Source organism: Lactuca sativa, chromosome 4 (genome assembly GCF_002870075.4).
Source record: "Lactuca sativa cultivar Salinas chromosome 4, Lsat_Salinas_v11, whole genome shotgun sequence".
NCBI lineage: Eukaryota > Viridiplantae > Streptophyta > Magnoliopsida > Asterales > Asteraceae > Lactuca > Lactuca sativa.
Genome location: NC_056626.2, coordinates 21948683 through 21968092, shown reverse-complemented (window position 1 = coordinate 21968092; position 19410 = coordinate 21948683). Strand labels below are relative to the sequence as shown.

Below are 19410 nucleotides of genomic sequence, written 5' to 3'. Positions count from 1 at the left end.
TCTTTGTTTGTAGATTCCTCAACATAGTAACTTTAGTTTCTTGAAAAGCTACCACTTAACTTCAAAAAACATGGAAATCAATGAAACCTAGTCCAACAATAGAACTACAAAAACCAGTTAACATGGAAATCAATATAACCTAGTCCAACAATAGAACTTCAAAAATAAAAAACATGATAACCTACCACTTAACTTCAAGTATTCAGTTTCAAATAATCTATAACCTTATCAATGGAATTTCTGATAATCTTATTCATTCAATTACAGAATTCTAATCACATAAATACATTCAATTTATGATAATATGATAACATAAAGACTAGAGTAATTCATTGCCTAATAACGTGATTATCAGGAATCAAGAGTGGACGACAAACCTAGTAATCGATTGAATGATCGTTTCTCGCCTTCTCGCTGAATAACCGCTTCTCGCCTGCTCACTTATGCTGACTGCCTTCATTTTCGCGTGTGGACTACTGATTTGACTATCATTTCCTTTGCATTTGGGCTTGATTAATGAATGTATATATAAAAAAAAAAAATTGGGCCCCTGAAAAAAAATGCCTTATGCACATGCCCATGTGACCCCATCTTAATATCAGACCTGCCCTTGACAACACGGGTCATGTACGGTAACACACCCTACATGTGCTTAGGATCGATCCTATATACAACAAATATATTTATAGCATTTAACTGTATGGATCAATTATATTAAAATAAAACAACAATTATACTATATACAATAAATATATTTATAGTATTTAACTGTATGGATCAATTATATTAAAATAAAGAGAAAATGACAAAAATAGCCAATTATACTAATTGCATTACAATAATAGCCAAAAAAAATCGGGATTACAAAAATAGCCACCCATTTCGCAGGTGAGAAGGCCCCATCTGCGAAATGGGCATCTCATCTGCGAATGTACAAGTGCCTGAAGCACAGCTGTGCTTCAGGCACTTGTACATTCGCAGGTGAGAATTTTTTTTTTTTTTTAATATTTTTCGGTATAAATAGGGGTAATTTCGCAGATGGAATAGGTCCCATCTGCGAAATCCTCTGATCCTATCTGCGAAATGATGATTTTTTTTTTTTATTTTTTTATTTTTTTATTTTAAGGTTGACTACGAAATGAATTGGTTTGACTGCGAAATGGGCTTTGCTATATAAAAATTTTTGTAGAAAAAATATCATTTTGGTTGTTATTTGGTTTGTGAAATACTCTCTATCTCTACAATTTGCTCAAAAAATGATTGAATATTTGGTTTGTCTTGTAACCGGTGGGAGATGGCAAGTTAATGGAACTAATCTGGAATACATATGTCCACAGGGAGGTATTTCTGAATTTGCTTTGATATTTTCTGAGTATATTAGTTATAGTGATTTTGTATCTATGGTAAGAAGCAAAATTGGTTTGTTAGACAAATATAGAATTAGTCTTCGTTTCCACCATCCTGAATTAAATTATTATATAGCTATAGTTGAAGACGTGGATGTTAGAATGTTGATAAACGTAATCAAATGTAGTGGAGGAAGGGCTGTGAAAGTGTTTGTGGTGGTTGATGAAGTTGAGGAGGTTAATGGGGGCGGTGAAATTGGAAACGAACTTGTTGGTAATTTATGCAGTTTTAAAGGGAGCAACGATCCGATAGGTACTTTCAATACTCCTAGTGTACCTCAGTTTCACAGTGTTGCTGAAAATGTTAATGTTAGTTATTCACCTATTCAATATGTGGATCCCGAGAATTACAAGTATGTTGGTGATGATGATGTTGGTACATATCTTAATCATGTTGGTGGTCGTTGTGATGATGTTGCCGAACAAGAAGTTAAACTTATGAATAGGCGTGTGGTAGATAAAACTAAAAAGAAAAAAAATTCAACTCAAAAAAATGAAAAAAATCATGTTTACGGGCATTATGTTGATGTTGGTGATGTATGTTTAGATATAACCGAGCTACAAAGTAATTCCGATAGAGATGAGTTGGGTGATGAAGTTAAAACTAAGTATCCCGATAACCTTTTTTACGGTATGCCCCCTGTACCAGCATGGCCAGTTGATAATAATGAAGATATCCCAACACAGATGGTAGACATTAATCTTCAAAAGATTCAATGTGAGAGTATATTTAAAAACAAAGAACTTTTAAAGCGGTGTATTGGTAAAAAATGTCTTCGAGAAGGTTTCCAGACGAGGACAAGTAGATCCACCAAATCAAGGTATGAAGCTGTGTGTGTTTCGAAAAATTGTTCTTGGTTACTAAGAGTAAAAGCAATTAAAAATACTGATGGACTTTTCCAAGTGAATAAATTTGTTGATGTACACACATGTTCTTCAACATTGTTGCAACCTAATCATCGACAAGCAAACAAATATGTTTTGGGTGAATATGTTGCTGATGTTTTGGCTGAAGACTATAGTAGAGTTTATCGGGGAAAAGAAATTGTTAATGATATGAATGCTCAATTGAATATCAATATCTCATACCATCAGGCATGGCGTGCGAAACAATATGCATTGTTGTCGTTAAGGGGTACGAAAGAGGATTCTTTTACCAAACTTCCGGCGTATTGTCACAACTTGGCCAAACATAATCCGGGTACTGTCACACATATTAAAACAGATGCTGATGATCGGTTTGAGTTTTTGTACGTCGCACTCGGTTGCTCGGTTAGTATTATCATGTTCTAATTTTTTTTTAATATTTATTTTGGTGTATTTGAATAGATATACAATGTATTGTAGGTACGAGCTTTTGTCAATTTTTGTAAGCCGACCCTAGTAGTAGATGGAGCTCACCTAAAGGGCGAGTTCAAAGGTACCATGCTACTTGCAGTTACTAAGGACGGACAAAATCAAATATTACCGGTTGCATATGGTATATGCAAAAATGAGTGTACTGATTCTTGGACATGGTTTTTTCAAAAACTACGTGATTGCATAGGAAATATGCAGGAGCTTACAATTATATCTGATAGGTCTCCATCTATAGCAACATCCGTTGCCAACATTTTTCCTCACGCTCATCATGGAATATGTGGTGTCCATTTGTATTTCAACATAGAATCTAGATTCGGCAAGAGTAAGACGGTTAAAGGAATTTTTTGGGAGGCATGTAGGGCGTACACAGTTGATGCTTTTGATGCTGCCATGGATGTTATGAAAAAGACAAAAGAACCAGTATGGGAGTACTTAAAAAGTATAAATCCAGAAACCTGGTCAAGGGCACATTTTAAAGGGAACCGGTACAATCTTATGTCGTCCAACAGTGCGGAGTCTATAAATGCATTATCTAGACACGCACGTAAGGTGCCAATACTTATGTTGATTGATTTTTTTCGTGCTACAATGCAACAATGGTGGTTTCAAAGACGTAACTTTGCAGGTATTACGTAAATTTGTAATATTAATGTTTTATTAGTTTCGATGTTATTGATTTTAACTTCTTCATTTTGGCTGTTTTTTTAGCGGAAGCAACAACAACACTTACCCCTTGGGCGGATGAAGTTGTAAAAGAAAACAAGAAAAATTTTACCAAATGGGATGTTCGCATGATCTCAAATACGAAATGCGAGGTCAAAAAGGGGGCACAAAATGTGATTGTTGATTTTCAACATATGACATGTACATGTAGGCATTGGCAACTTGATGGGATACCTTGTGGTCATGTCATAAGATGTTTAACAGTGAACAATTACCAAGACTGCTCGAGGTTTGCATTAAATGCTTACTTTACCGAAACACTGAGGAAAACATATGAGGAATCAATAAACCCTCTGCCGAAGCCATCCGAATGGGAGATCCCCGATGATTTGATGATTGTTAAGCCACCTATAATGGATAAACGTCAGCCAGGCAGGCCAAGAAACACAGACCGCATTCCATCCCAAGGCGAGGGTCCAATTATAAAAGAGTGTTCTACATGTGGTCACCTAGGACACACGAGAAATAATTGTACTGGAAGGGCGTCTGGTAGCAGAGCAGGTCACATAATTTCTCCTGCAGAAATGGCATATAATATTGGTGGTTCAGCGGGTTGCTCACAAACCCATAACGCTGATTTTGATATAAAACAACCTTGAAATTAAGAGTAATGACGAGTTGTTAGGTTATTATGTATTGTAATATTTTTATTAACTCTTACAAGACATTGCTATGCTTTCATATTTTAGTTAAGTTTGTTGATTATAACAATGAATGAAGCCTTTATATCATAAAATATAGTTTGCAGATTTATTTTAACAGTTACAACATGTTATTTAAAAAAAACAACAAACGATCATTTGGCAACCTAATCTGTTTCATGATAATATTACAACAACTTTATAACTAATTTTTAAACTCAGGGAACTGCAACGGGTACTTCTCTTTCTCCATTGTTATATAGTCATCCCTAATTCTCATTTTGTCTTCGAAACGATCCTTTTTTACCATAATGTGTATCAACTGCTCATCCTTCTCAGCAAGCCGTTTTTCAGTCGTTTTGATTGCCTTCTTACTCTTTTTTATCCAATCTTTATGCTCTTTGATTTTGTTTTTATTGAGGTCAATCCATTCTTCAGCTTGTTTGCATTCCGAACCTATATCATTAGCAAGTTGAGTGAGAAGTCGGGATGACTCTTTGTCCTCTTCTTGTTGTGCTTCAGCCTTCTTTAATTCTTCAAAATTTTCATGTGACATATATGACCCGGCTGAAGAGGGTGTAAAAAAAGGGTCTACCGAATCACAGTAGTAACAATCTACTTCGTTGCATGAGCAAATTTCGAATTTGTGTGAGGAACTCATAATAAAATCGATGTTGTATTAAACTGGAGCAATAAGTGGTATTTATACATACTAGACAGTAATGAGAAGTCCAACTTTGAAATGACTAGACAGTAATGACAAGTCACTGTAGTAACCTGCACATCCCAGTGGGTCCTTTTAGTGACAAGAGATAAATGACAGTTTGACATGACAAAACACTGCATAAAGCTGAAATTCATAGTCCAAATATAACCATTTCGTAGTCAAAGTATTATTTCGTAGTCTATTTATTTATATAAATAGATGTTTAAGATCTATAAACCAAACACCCAAATCACCTAAACGAAACGAATTCCCATTATTAGAAATGTCGTCGAATGCAGCAATAGGTGCGAATGAAGTACCTGGTTCCAATTCTGAAAGGCCATGGACGACAAACGAGGAAGTGACATGGTTCAATCGAGCATGTAGTTATGCGAAACGTAACAATGTTCGTTGTCGTGACGAAGAAGAGTTCTTGGAAGTTGTTACAGAGTTTTACATCTTTGAGCATGAAGGCAGAGACTTCGAATATGAGGAAGTTTGGAAGGTTGTTAGAGATAAACAGTATTTCAAGTAGACCGCTCTAATTTGTGTTAAGAATAAGCCATGGACTTGTGTTTTACGTTAATGCCTTGATCGTATTATGTCGTTTTTTTCATGTAATTGTTGTGATGTTTTAATGGTTCATGGAATCTTGTTACTAATGTATTCTAATATATTTTGATAACTAATGCAATGGCCATTTATTAACCCAAGTTAATCATACGAGTTTCTCACATACTAAACTAAAATATATTTTAAACATATGAAACACATACGAATTACATACGAAATACATGAAAATAACCTAGTACTCACATAATAAACTAAAATAGATTTTAAACAAACGAAATACATACGAAATACATAAGAAATACATGAAAATAACCTAGTACATGAAAATAACCTAGTACTGAAATAATAAACTAAAATAGATTTTAAACAAACGGGATATATTTCAAAATATTCCAAGGGGCTTCAAACTGGAATTCCAACCCGTTACTTAATGACTTGTATTCCTCCTTAGCAGCTTCCAAGATGACATCCTCAGTAGCATTTAGACGGGCGTCGTCAATTTTGGTATAAAGATCGTTGAATAATAGAACTTCGGTTTTCATTTCATACCATCTTTCTAAGATGTCTAGTTCGTCACGATCGTTTCTTGTAGCCATTCGGTTTGCAGCATTGAAAATATTTGTTAGACGGCTCCAAAACATTGGATCATTCAACTTGCTTGTCTCGTACACATGAATGTAAGCATGTGTAAGAACCAAGAACTCTTCATTGCTCCATGATATAGAAGTCATTTGGATTGAAACAAAGAGGGTAGAATCTAAAAAACAATATTTGAACAACTATATTGGTTATTTTAATAACGTTTTGCGTGTAACTTAGGGTCAATTTATAGTAGTTTCTACACAAAATCGCAGTTCAAACTTCTAATATGTCTGCAATTCATAGTCAAAATTAACTGACGAATGCAGTGTACTATACTTATAACACAACAGATCACTGTTCGAGTTGACAATTCATCCCCAGTTGAATGACAACACAATACATTGCTGTTTGAGTTGACAACTCATTGCACCAGGAAAGTAAGGAGTCGTTATAAATAGATTTCAATATCCGTTGTAATTGTATTCTATTACTTCCCTCCTTGCAATTATGGACTCACCACATATATGGAGGAACGCAGAGGAGGTCGCTTTGGTTCAAGCTTGGATTACAACTGTAGAGGTGGATTTTCCACCGGGTCCCCCACAAGTTCGTGCTGGATCATTTTGGTCTCGTGTCTGTCATTTGTTTCACCATTTAATGAACCGCACTCAATATCGAAGAAGAAGAGATGTCAAAGCGAAGTTTCTGAATATGAAAATGAAGGTGAAACAATTTCAACGTATTTATAACGAGTTGGATAACGAACATGCAAATACGGATGAAGACATTCTACGGCAGGTGGCTTTGGAACTATACCGCTTTCAATACGATGGTAGCGAGTTTACCCACTTAGATGCATGGAATGTTTTAAAGAATGTCCCTTATTTTTAATATGCATGTTGGTTAAGTTAATTGTTTTTCGTTATTTAAGTTGCTTTTTGTTGTATGTGTCTAGTCGTTACTATTTAATAAACGTCCATTTCTTTTAATGTATGTTGTTCCCTCAATAGCCAATATTTAGAAAGCAATAAAATAAAATCGGGGTACATAAATAACTAACACATAATACGACATAAAAAATAAACTGGATACATGGATAACTAATACGTAACACAACAGTAAAATAAAAACAGAGTACATAAAAAACTAATACATAATACTACATAAAACATAAATGTGCTACATGAATAACTACTGCATTGAGGGAGGTAACAGGACCACCGTTTCATTTGGTATTTCCCAATGCTCATATGATGGTATACCATTCACCAACTCAGATCCATATGCAACTCGATACACATAATTAGTGAACTTGTATTCAACCATTCTCTGAATGGACTCAGATGTACGGGTTCTTAGACATGCTATAGCGTGGCCACATGGTATACCGCTTTTTTGCCATTTACCACAACTACATACCCTTCGTTCAAGTTGTACGTTGTTGGTGGCAAAAGTGTCATGGACTTCAAATGTATCCCCATACAAACGTTTTGCATTACAATTGTAAGACTTGCTGAGACTTTTTTGAACCTTACTCTCAACGTAAGGGGTCAACCCACCAGACAACCTCCCTGTAAAATTTGATATTTTAATAAAAATAGCAGCACAATAAAAAAAACAAAACATAACAATCTCCCTTACCAGCCAGTTCGGCCCGCTCAGCATACTTTGATTTTATCGACGTGGTGGTTAACTCAATTATCGTTGTTATAGGAAACTCACGTGAGGATATAATTTGCAAAATTTCAGGGACGTCAATCGATTTAACATTGTAACGTATTTTTGGGAAAAATGCTCTTGTCCATTTTGAAATCGGTATATCGTCAAGCCAGTAAATTGGACTCATAAGCAAGGTGCAGAAAGGTGGTTGCCTACATGTACTTTGCAACCTTTCGAAACACAAGTAAAAATCATCAACGCTATATGCATTGCATGACTTCCAAAACAACGATTCGACTTCCGTATTGTTATGTCCGATAGACTCACGTATCTTTCGAGCTATATCTTTAGGACAATATCCATGATAGGAATCCGGGTAGGCACTGTCAACACCAAAGTCTATGTTATCACACATGTTGCTTATGAAACCAACCTCTGTGTCCTCACCTAAACAATCTCTTAACCTCATCATGAACCATCTCCATGATTCTTCACACTGTAAGGTTCCCAAACCAAGTGCTAAGAGTAGTGGCTCATGATTTCCATCTAAAGCCACTGCGAAGTACATTGTTGTCAGAAAGCTCCCAAGAAGGGGTAAATAACCTACATATATCAGCGGTATCATGCACCTAAGGAAGGTACGAATCTACATAAAAACGAAGACATATTAGTGTTATGTAAGAACTAATCGACATAGATTACCATGAAATATTGTATAACTCAATAAAAGAAGTATGTTATACCACGCAACCTAAAGCCACAAAACAGAATTGAAAGCGGTTGTTATCGGTTTTCTTAATGGCTGTGAAGGTATTAGGATTTGTTCTTTGAAGGTTATGCAAGAAAATTGGTAGTTGAGAAAAGGTTCTTTGGCTGTGACTACTCATTTTCAATACCGATAATTGTGCTCTACAATGATCACACAAATGGAATTATAAATAGAAGATATTGTATCTCTACTGATCAAAATTCATAGTTTAACCCTTTAAATTCGTAGTTGAACATTTTGAATTCATAGTCAAACCAGTTCATTTCATAGTCAAATTTCACTGACCGACATGACAATACTACAGAATGTACTTGTCTGCATTTCATAGTTGAACTTTTATGAATTCATAGTCAAACCAGTTTATTTCATAGTCAAATTTCACTGACCGACATGACAATACTACAGAATGTACTTGTCTGCATTTCATAGTTGAACTTTTATGAATTCATAGTCAAACCAGTTCATTTCATAGTCAAATTTCACTGACCGACATGACAATACTACAGAATGTACTTGTTTGCATTTCATAGTTGAACTTTTATGAATTCGTAGTCAAACCAGTTCATTTCATAGTCAAATTTCACTGACCGACATGACAATACTACAGAATGTACTTGTCTGCATTTCATAGTTGAACTTTTATGAATTCATAGTCAAACCAGTTTATTTCATAGTCAAAAAGAATTGTCCGTTATATGATTTATTCTATAAATGGGTGTCACTCATTATGAAAAAATTTAACTGAGAAAGTAACTCCGATTTAAAAGAATAAGAAGGCTAATGGCATACTGCAATTGTGGAGGAGAACGTATCGTTAGGATTTCGGGTACAGCTAAAAACCCAGGAAGATTGTTCTACGCTTGCCCGTATTTGGTATCATGTTCTTACCGTCATTCAAATTTAAACCCTTGTGTTTACATGACACAAATTTATTTTCTTACTGTGGATATTAAATTTAACAGGGACCAAAATGCGGGTTTATCAGTTGGGTTGATGAAGAGAAGGACCAATCTTCTATGGTAATAGCTAAAGTAGCTAACTCTAATAAGCTCTTTCAATCAGAAAATAAGAAGTTAAAGATAGCGTTGGTTTGTAGTTGGGTGTTGTTCTTGGCAGTTCTTGTTTACAAGTTGTAAGTTTTTCAATATTGTTTTTATGGTTTTGAAGTTGTTTGGTCAATAAATTGTTGTATTTGTAACGTTAAAACAAAAGTTGTGGTCGTTCTTATGTTGAATTTATTGATAAGTAATTAGTAGGTCATTAAATTGTTGTAATTGTCGTAACGTTATATTTTTTGTCATCCGTTGAGTAAACTCTAAAGATAAACTAATAATGAAATCCAACATTAATTTGTATATACATTTATATAATCCAACTACAGAGGAGCAAGACTAGACCCCCAAATAATTTTTGCCATCCGGAGACGGAACTCTAAAGCTGCGTTCTTTGGGTCAATAAGAACACGTATTGGTTGACCTGAAACCAATTGCTCCATAAACATACAAAGAAAAACACCGCAATCTCCCAAATGACTACTTTGTTGGGGAACGTTTTCTTCATAAATGAATTGCATATTCAATGGAATCCTTGGGATGTTCCTCCGCGCCCAATACTTAATCTTGTCCAAATAATTTGCCACCCGACGTTCAAATTTGGAAAAGATTCCTTCGGATTGGAATTTTTCATAAGCACCTCTACCAAGACTGTCATAAATATGCACTTCCATTGACGCTAATCGTAGTTCCCCAAATAGCCAATGATTAGGGGATGAATGAATCGGCAATAAGACCTGTATAAGGATCAGAAAATAAAATTATGTTTATTTACATCACAATACAAAAACATCACAATACAAAAACATAACAAAAAAACGATATTATTTTCAATATAAACTATTAAGTTTACCGTATCAACATCCCACCAAGCAACCATGAAGTTAGGGTATGTAGCAATACCAGCCATAAACGCCCTCCAGTCCTGTCCTTCTTCCAAAGCATGAGAAACAAAAAAATTTGGAGGCATTATTGTATGTCGGTCGCTCTCAAACCGTCTCTCCATCAAAAGTCGGTACCAAATGGTTATATGCTGCACACATGATACTTTTGTTATTGACTAAAAAACAATTAACTTTTAAAAGAATTTATTAACAATTTATTTACCGCTGACTCCAACCATCCGTCGTGTGTATGCCCAAACAATGAGCTCCAAAAATCTCTATCTAACACGAAATTAAACAAACGATGCTGCACATCGTATGAATGCAATACATAATTTTGGATGACATCCTCACCGCCTGCTACGTAAGGTTGCAGGCGCAACATGGAGAAGTCATGAGCAACACCAAAAAATGGAGGAGGAACGGGGCATGTTGATTTCGTACCAACCTTCTTTTTTGTTCTTCTTTTTTGTTTCGGTGTCGTGTGCAACTAAAAACAATATTCATATGTTTAAATGTATATCTTTCAGATAATTCACATAAACATAGATAATTCACATAAACATAAAATCATCAGTTTATAAATAAAACGAATACCTCGGTGTAAGGAGTGCATAAAAATTGTGATGGTTTTCGACTCCTAGGTTTATCGGGTGTAACTTCTTTGTCATCATCATCATCATGAAAATAATCTACATTTCCCGTTATTATTAGTTCGTCTTCATCCGGCACATCATCATCAAATTTGTTCCCTGCATTGTCATTCCTCTCCTCCCACTCCTACATTAAAGATAATACTTTATACTTAATAACGAAATACACATAATTTAATAAGCAATAATATCTAAATAAACAAAATATTAATATAATATTAATGTAACTATAATAACCTCTTTAACTTCACTATAATCGTTTACATCAAACACATCATCATCAAATTTGTTCCCCGCATACTGATTACTCTCCTCCAACACCTACATTAAAAATATAACTTTTTACTTAATAACGAAAGACACTTTATTAAAAAGTCATTATTAAAATCGTAAAGGTAACATCTATAACAACCTTGTCGTCTTGAGTATCACCAAAAACATTTTGAGTTGTATTGTTTTTATTCATCTCTTCATCTTGCACAACCTATATTTTCAAATATAAAATATGAACACAGGTATTCATATATGTTAATAAAATTTAATAAATAATGTAGCGTGTAGCTAACCTGTTCATCATAATTTCTTTGTGACACTGTCGGGTCCTCAAAAAAAATGTCGTTCCAAAATTGGTCATTATTCACTTTTTCAACAAAAACCTCTGTAGGTTTTTGTTGATTCATAAACACATGCTGCTCCAGTGCATGTACCCGTTTCAACAACTCGTCTAGCTTGTGTTTCCCACTGCCCCGACCTCTACCATGAGAGCGACCACTGGACGACATACTAGACGAAGATTCGTCTTGTCTCCTAAAATGGTCCCGTACTGGGGATGGAACTGCTTTCCCTTCACCATATACATACTCTTGAAATGACATATAATAAAAAGATGTCATCTCACCATCACCCGGTAACATGTTTTGTCTTGGTGGTAGCCCCTCCTAAAAAATTAAACATATTAAAAATGCATATAAAACTATAATAATCAACTTTATTAATAATAAACGAATTATTTTTAAACCTGCATCTTTGACCAAATCTTGTTCACGTCAACCCATTTCAATTTTTTTGTTCCGCTCCATCTTTTCATCCGAGGCAAGTCTTTATTTTTTCTCAATGCAAATCCACATGCACGAACAGCCGGAATCATCTCATATATCCATATCTACAATTTTGTACAATAACAGTAATAAAAGTTAAAATTAAAATAAAAAATATAACAATAAAACAATTTAAATAAAATAAAATTTTTATACCCTAATTGGAGCAGTAAATCCTGAGACGGAATACTTTAAAGTTTGACCACGCTCAGGAAGTGATAAATAATGATGTATCTTATTCCACGTATCCTCAAGGTCAACATAAGTAAAATCCCATAGATAGCTACCCCAAGCGAAGCTAACAAAACAAAAAAAAACAAAATTGATTATTATATAAATTATAACTTTAATAAAATAGAACTTTTAACGTAAAGAAAATATACCTATTCCAGAGATCCAAATTCTCAGCCAAATAAAACCAATCTTGTGGCACCCGATCGTTAACTTCTTTGCCCAAAAAACCTTCACACAAAATGTATATCAAACATACTCTAACTGCATCAAGGTCGTCAAGTGCTAGGAATGTTTGATTTAAAATTAAACTTTTCAGGTCGCCGATTTTCACCGAACTATTAGTATGGTCCGGAAATAGCCGTTCACGCAGTAAACATCTTTTTTTACTGCTTATTAATTTTTCCGACCCTTTTCTCCCAATGTTTTTTGGATACTCCCCAAAATTGAAGCCGGTAATCAAACAAAACTCTTCCGGCCCATAAACCATTTTGGTATTGCCTACTCGAAAATATAAACGTTTTATTCCATCTGGAGATAAAACAGGGTCCGGCCGGATCTGATGAAGGAACATTTTATGAAACAATAAAGTGTCCCCTTGTAAACGAGGGACATCAATAAAATAGCCAAAGACGGTATTTCTGAAAATAGCACGTCGGGCATCATCTAAAACTTCAAAGACTTCCCATATGTTACCGCCAGAGCCTTTTAGGTTCGCAAAGGCTTTCGTATTCATTAAACTAAAATCATGCTGCAAAAAAAAACACAAAAACAAATTAGATAACTAAAAAATATACTTTTTTTTAAATATATTACGAACTGCAAATACTTTCTTAATTACTAATATATATATTTCCGATAAAAAACAATAACATACACATATATAAACAATTTTCCAAGTTATACAACAAATATATTTACGATAGATCACAATATCATACATAATTATATAAATATTTTCAACTTAAACATATTTTCAACTTAAACAAATTTTCAACTTAAACGACAAATATATAAACAATTTTTATCTTTCTAATTAAAACTAACATTATATAACCATAACCATATAAACAAAAAAATTTAAAAATAAAACGACAACCAAACTAACAATTTTGCAAGTTATACGACTATTTTATACAAATTTTTCAACTTATACGACAAATAAAAACAATTTCTAACAATATATATACGACAAATTTTCAACTTATAAATGTTATACGACAAATATATATACAGTTTATATAAACAATTATAGGATAAAAATTTACAAGATTTCAGGTTATACAACAACTAAAAAAACTATAAAAATAACAAATTGTAAACATTATCCACGCAGTCTCTACTTGTCTCTACTTGCATTTAAACTTCAAGTATACTAAAAATATACTAAAACTATCAAACACAACAAAATTACCCTTTTTTAACACTAAATAATACAACAATTGATAAAAAAAAAATAACTTTAAACATTAAAAGAGTTAAAATCTAACCATATTTGCGGGATTGTTGACATAATCCTCCATTTTCTTCAAAAACTAGCCAAAATTCCGAGAAAAGCCCAAAGTTAGAGAGAGTTAGAGAGAGTTTTTGTGTAGAGAATGGTGAAAATGAAAAAAAAAAAAAAAAAAAACGTTTTTATACCTAAAAACACCCATTTCGCAGGTGAGAAGGCCCTATCTGCGAAATGGGCATCTCATCTGCGAATGTACAAGTGCCTGAAGCACAGCTGTGCTTCAGGCACTTGTACATTCGCAGATGAGATGCCCATTTCGCAGATGGGGCCTTCTCACCTGCGAAATGGGTGGCTATTTTTGTAATCCCGATTTTTTTTGGCTATTATTGTAATGCAATTAGTATAATTAGCTATTTTTGTCATTTTCTCTAAAATAAAACAACAATTATACTGATCTTAAAATGACTCGTATATAATGGATGTGATCATTAAAAGTTTCACAAAATGAATGATGGACATGTTTCGCATTTTCTTTTAGTCAAAAGTTAAGCGTCAATTTTTAGTTTTACCTTTGATGTATTCCCATGACCCATGACATCCTTATCCGATTGTTGCTAAGGAAGAATGTGATGGTGATCTTTCTAAGTGATCCACTTTTTAATTCCGATGTTGATTTGATTTCATAAAAATTAATTATCGCGATAATCATTTATATTGCACATACATCACATAATGTGACATGGTGCATGTTTACCAAGGTTCTAGAAATTTCGCTATGACTCCACGGTTTGTGCCTGTCGTAAAGCTTTACCAAAACGTCACCTTAAGTCACGCCTTACAAACGATGTGGCTTGTCAAAGCTCGAAAAAACTTGAAGTTTGACATTGCCACCAAATCACGCTTTATGTTATTTAGAACCTTGATATTTACACATTGTTTCCGAGTTCAACTCTTATGCTCAACTTAACGAGGGAAAAGAAAAGAAATTGGTGGAAGTGAAAGAAAATAAAAGAAATTAATGTTTCTAAGTTTCATTAAAGGAAAGAAATGAAAAAATCATTTTCCTTTCTAACTTTCTTTCCAACTTCCCATTTGAAAAGAAATAACAAAATATTTAATTTCCTCTCACTTCTTTCCAACACGGAAACACAAAATATAATTTTTTTTTCTTTCTCTTTTTTTTTTCCATTTTTTTCTTTGCTAAAACTTAAGAACTAGGAATTTACGAAGGAAATGAAAGAAAGTAGGTAGAAGTGGAAAAAAAGTAAAAAAAATTGGTATTTCTGAGTTTCGTTAAAGAAAGGAAGAGAAAGAAAATGAAATGATCATTTTCCGTCCTAACTTTCCTTTCGAGTTAGTCGGATTTGAAAAGAAATAATAAGATGTTTAATTTTTCTTTCATTTTTCTCTAACTAAGAACACAAAATACATATTTAATTTCCTTTTTTAATCTTCTTTTCTCTTTGAGTAAATTACATGAATGGTCCCTACGGTTTGGGATAATATGCACGTTTGATCCCTAACTTATTTTTTTAACTCGTAAGGTCCCTATTGTTTATTTTCGTTGCGCGTTTGGTCCCTACTGTTTGTTTTTGTTACACGTTTGATCCCTATCTTACCTAAAAAGACTGTTATTTAAATAGTGAAAAATAGTGGGGTATGTAAGGTAAGGTGAGGGGTGAAATTGGAGGTGTGTTTATTTAAATAAATCAAAAAATCAAGGGCAAAATAGTCTTTTTTAGGTAAGACAGGGACCAAACGTGTAACAAAAACAAATACTAGGGACCTTCCGAGTTAAAAAAATAAGTTAGGGACCAAACGCGCAAATTACCCTAAACCATAAGGACTATTCGTGTAATTTACTCTTTCTCTTTTTATTTTATTTTCCTTTCTTTTATATTCTTTACTAAAACTCTGAAAAATAAACGTTATTGTAACTTGCTGGTAAAGTAAACATGACAAAAAAAATGAAGTTAAATACTTAAATTTACCTTGTAGTCATGTACTCAAGATTCCGAATTATCATCCTTGTATATAGTTTTTTTTCTACATCATATTTCAACTAATTTTCTTAAACAAAAAGATATTGTTTTAATTTTCTCTGATAATTATCAAATTCTTAAAGTTATTTTTTTTAAATTAACCAATTTATCTTATTTTTGTTAAATGTTTTATAAAATCTTTTCGTCTTAGTTGTTATTTCTAAGCACATGTAATATTTACAGAATTAAAAATACTTAACATCAACGTTAAATTAAGTCAACATGTGACAATAAACACAATTAAAACAAATACTAATAAATTAAAGTAAAACCTAATATAGATTTGAAGGTTAAATATAATGAGAGGAGTAAAATAAAACATCATTGAATGAACGAGTTTAACTACATGTGAAACTAAAAAAATTATAAAATAAAATTGTTGTTAGAAAAAATATAACCCAAAATGCACGTAAAGAACAAAAATCAGAAATTGTTATTGAGACCAGTGTTTGATATAGTTTTCTTAAAACAAATCCGTCTTATATGAATGTTTGTTTCAAACAATACAAAAATAGTAAATGACTCATATATATCACCCGAACCCTCACTTGGCCCAAAAATTCTCTTGATTGAAGCAAGAGATGAAACAAGAAAGAGAATCGTAAGAGAGGAAGTGAGTGATTTCATCGGTGTTAACTAAACAGTCACTGAGAGACTCTATTTACACTGTAAATCGTCATTGATGTCATTAAATATCTAAACGTAACAGTCAATTAAATAGCAAGAGATGAAACAAGAAAGAGAATCGTAAGAGAGGAAGTGAGTGATTTCATCGGTGTTAACTAAACAGTCACGGAGAAACTCTATTTACACTGTAAATCGTCATTGATGTCATTAAATATCAAAACGTAACAGTCAATTAAATAGCAAAACCGAAATTTATTATTAATAGCCTTTAATTCTGGTTTGTTACTGTTAAGCGAAAAGAAAATAACTGCAAAAAGGTCTTTAAACTTTTCTGGTTGGTCGATGGTGCATCCATAGCCGCACACAAGTTCAATGAAATAAAGTCAAATTGGCTCGCATTTGCACCCCAGCATGCAAGTGCAAGAGAGAGCATTGGTTTCTATTAATATCATAAAGGTAGCTAGTCTATGTAGTTATAAACCAATTTCCTTTTCATTCTCTCACCAATGTGGGATGAGTTAAAACTCACTTAACTCTTTTATTTTCTCTTCCAATTACCCTACTTTGACAAATAATTTCTCATTCAGTTTTAAGCCGTTTTGGACGTGTGATATATCGAAACGAAGATATCATGGAGGAGAACACGAATATATAATCAATCGTCCGTTTTGATGATATTTAGAGTCCAAAATTTATGCTCAAAATTGGGAAAAAACCCATTTTTGGAAATTAGTAAAACTAATTTTCCAACAATTGTTTGATATTGTTGAACAAAAAACTAAAAATATGTTCCCTGTCACCCAATGCAGCTCTTTGTTTTGCGGAGATAGGAGGAAAATGTGCGCTATTTGGACGATATGCTAAGATACAGAGATGGCTATATACATTCTCATGGTCAACTCTTAATTGAAACTCTTGATGATTCAAACATTGAACTTTTTTTATATTGAAAAGTTGGTACCTTACCCCAATAAGCCATTATGTAGTTGGTTATGGAACAAAAATGTTTGTTCACTCCGTATATAATGTTTTTGTGATGTTTAAATCCCAAAAACCTTTTATTAGAGGCTCTTCAACTAATGATATTATTTTCTTGATCTTGAGCATGACATTTGTTTATATTATAAGACAAGTTGTATGTTTTTACGTAGCGGTTTTCAAGAATATATGAATCCTTAAGTTTAATTTGAATTTATTTTGAATTTTGGATCTTCATATTTTCATATATCGGAAATTTGGATATTTGGCTTTTTCGGCTTCAAAAAAACATTCTATGAATTTTTAAATATTTGGATTGTATGATAGACTTTTATGGACCTATTCCTAATTTATAATATTTATGTTAGAGGGAGTGATAACATTTATAACACATTGTCATATTATTTTTTTAAACACATGTCATTTTTTTTGTATGTCACCTTATTTTTAGCATTTTACAGGGAGTGGTAACACTCCTAACAGTCTATTATTTTATTTTATTTTTCAAATTTAATTAAATTATATTTTTTGAAACACAAACAATTAATATTAAATAAAATTTATTTTATTAAGCTACAGGCAATTAATATCAAATGAATTATATTTTTAAAACAAAAAGATTTCATATTAAATTAACAAAGTTACTATAAATTAAAATAAATTAAAGACGATGTCGATATCTTTTTTATAAAGGAAATAGCCAACTTGTGAGAGAAAGAATGATAGTTTGTTTGTATGAAATCTTGAAGTGTAATGTTAATTTATAGTGGTTGAATTGAAATTTGAAATTGGATAAAAAAACTTTTTTTTATAGAAAATAATGAAAATTTTGTTTGGAAAATGGTGGGTATGGTCAAAGCCCTTGCAACCATTCAAATGAAAGCAATCATTTCTCTCTCCTCTCGTTATACCCGTAACGAGACATCGCTAGCAAGTCCCCTAGCAAACGTTAGAAGATGGTGTTCCAAGTGCTTAACGACCCTTTGGCGAGTGAATTTGCCAAGCGACTCCCTCTAGTCATCTAGACCATAATAATTAATTATAAATTAGGAAAACTTCTATGCGTCCAAGTTTCTGATAGCACTACACCTATTCCCAAGCCACAAATAACTACCCACGAAGGCACAAGGCATTAATAGCTTCGTTTGAGTTATTTCCTGCTTATCATATTTTTTTTTTCTTTTTGGTTTGGAATGGTTTATCCAAAAACTAAGATGCTTTTAATATGGTTATTGGTTAAGACTATGTAGATAAAAAGCTAACTGATAGCTGAAAAACTAGTTGTTAGCGGAAAAATTTGTTTGTAGCTTATAAGTTAGCTGATAAAAAATTATGTTTTGTAAAAACTAGCTGATAAGTTAGCTGGAAGATATAAAATGACATTTAGAACAATATGATTTTTATAATTAATTAAGGGTATATTTGAAAAAAAAAACTAAAAAACTCCTGAAAAACTAGTTAAGTAGTTTTTTAAAATACTAGCTTATAAACTACTTTTTGGTTTGACGAACATGACAAATTAAAAAACTCAAAAAATAAACTAGCTTATCACCTAGCTGTGTTGCGTCAAACATAGCCTAAATGTTGTTTTATTTTTCAGGATTTGCTTAAATGTATTGATAAAAAAAAAAATCAAGGAATCTAGTATCCGAAATTTTGGATACGTCTACAAATATCATAAAATACTATTATTATTTTCATATCCAAAACTTATAGTGTATTTAGTTTTGATCACCTCTATTTTAATTGTATGCGGCACTCCATATATTATGAGGTGGTATAGTTATAAAAAAGGGAAATGACACAAATACCTTATAATGTTTCTAAGGTTGGTCGATTCAGTCCCAAAAGTTATTTTGTTGCTTTATATGAGAATAAGGTCGGAAGAAGCCTATTTTTTCAGTCACTGTGACCTATTTTAGCAACTTTTAGTGGACACATCAACGTTTTTTTTACCACCACACTTTCTCTC

At 32.8% G+C, this 19410-nt stretch overlaps 3 protein-coding genes across 4 annotated transcripts; 1 reads left to right on the top strand and 2 right to left on the bottom strand.

Moving 5' to 3' along the window:
- Window positions 1-1132: 1132 nt before the first annotated feature.
- On the top strand, window positions 1133-3070 carry LOC128133789 (uncharacterized). 2 transcript variants are annotated; one of them, XR_008232088.1, is made up of 3 exons: window positions 1133-2227; window positions 2502-2678; window positions 2754-3066. XR_008232088.1 is itself a non-coding variant. In XM_052771320.1 (2 exons), exons 1-2 carry the CDS (start codon window positions 1257-1259, stop codon window positions 2536-2538), a joined length of 1008 nt encoding a protein of 335 aa, XP_052627280.1. In that variant the 5' UTR covers window positions 1133-1256; the 3' UTR covers window positions 2539-3070. The 2 variants fall into 2 exon arrangements, 1 of the variants encoding a protein (XP_052627280.1); XM_052771320.1 differs by having other exon boundaries at window positions 2502-3070.
- Window positions 3071-9389: 6319 nt separating this feature from the next.
- LOC128133788 (uncharacterized) lies at window positions 9390-10500 on the bottom strand. Its single transcript, XM_052771319.1, has 2 exons — window positions 10327-10500; window positions 9390-10210 (listed from the first exon to the last, which is right to left on the bottom strand). The coding sequence occupies exons 1-2, from the start codon at window positions 10477-10479 to the stop codon at window positions 9797-9799; spliced, it is 567 nt and encodes a 188-aa protein (XP_052627279.1). The 5' UTR covers window positions 10480-10500; the 3' UTR covers window positions 9390-9796.
- Window positions 10501-11158: 658 nt separating this feature from the next.
- Window positions 11159-13956, bottom strand: LOC128133787 (uncharacterized). The gene is made up of 7 exons (XM_052771318.1): window positions 13829-13956; window positions 12491-13089; window positions 12264-12405; window positions 12029-12172; window positions 11577-11948; window positions 11423-11494; window positions 11159-11331 (listed from the first exon to the last, which is right to left on the bottom strand). The coding sequence occupies exons 1-7, from the start codon at window positions 13859-13861 to the stop codon at window positions 11218-11220; spliced, it is 1476 nt and encodes a 491-aa protein (XP_052627278.1). The 5' UTR covers window positions 13862-13956; the 3' UTR covers window positions 11159-11217.
- Between the last annotated feature and the right edge of the window lie 5454 nt (window positions 13957-19410).

Coding starts and splice junctions, on each gene's coding strand:
- LOC128133788 (XM_052771319.1), bottom strand. CDS start 10,479: ATGGAGAGACGGTTTGAGAGCGACCGACATACAATAATGCCTCCAAAT. Junction 10,211..10,326: donor CTTGGTGGGATGTTGATACG/GTAAACTTAATA, acceptor ATCCTTATACAG/GTCTTATTGCCGATTCATTC.
- LOC128133787 (XM_052771318.1), bottom strand. CDS start 13,861: ATGGAGGATTATGTCAACAATCCCGCAAATATG. Junction 12,173..12,263: donor GATTTACTGCTCCAATTAGG/GTATAAAAATTT, acceptor ACAAAATTGTAG/ATATGGATATATGAGATGAT. Junction 11,332..11,422: donor GTGATACTCAAGACGACAAG/GTTGTTATAGAT, acceptor TTTTTAATGTAG/GTGTTGGAGGAGAGTAATCA.
- LOC128133789 (XM_052771320.1), top strand. CDS start 1,257: ATGATTGAATATTTGGTTTGTCTTGTAACCGGTGGGAGATGGCAAGTT. Junction 2,228..2,501: donor AGTAGATCCACCAAATCAAG/GTATGAAGCTGT, acceptor TCATACCATCAG/GCATGGCGTGCGAAACAATA.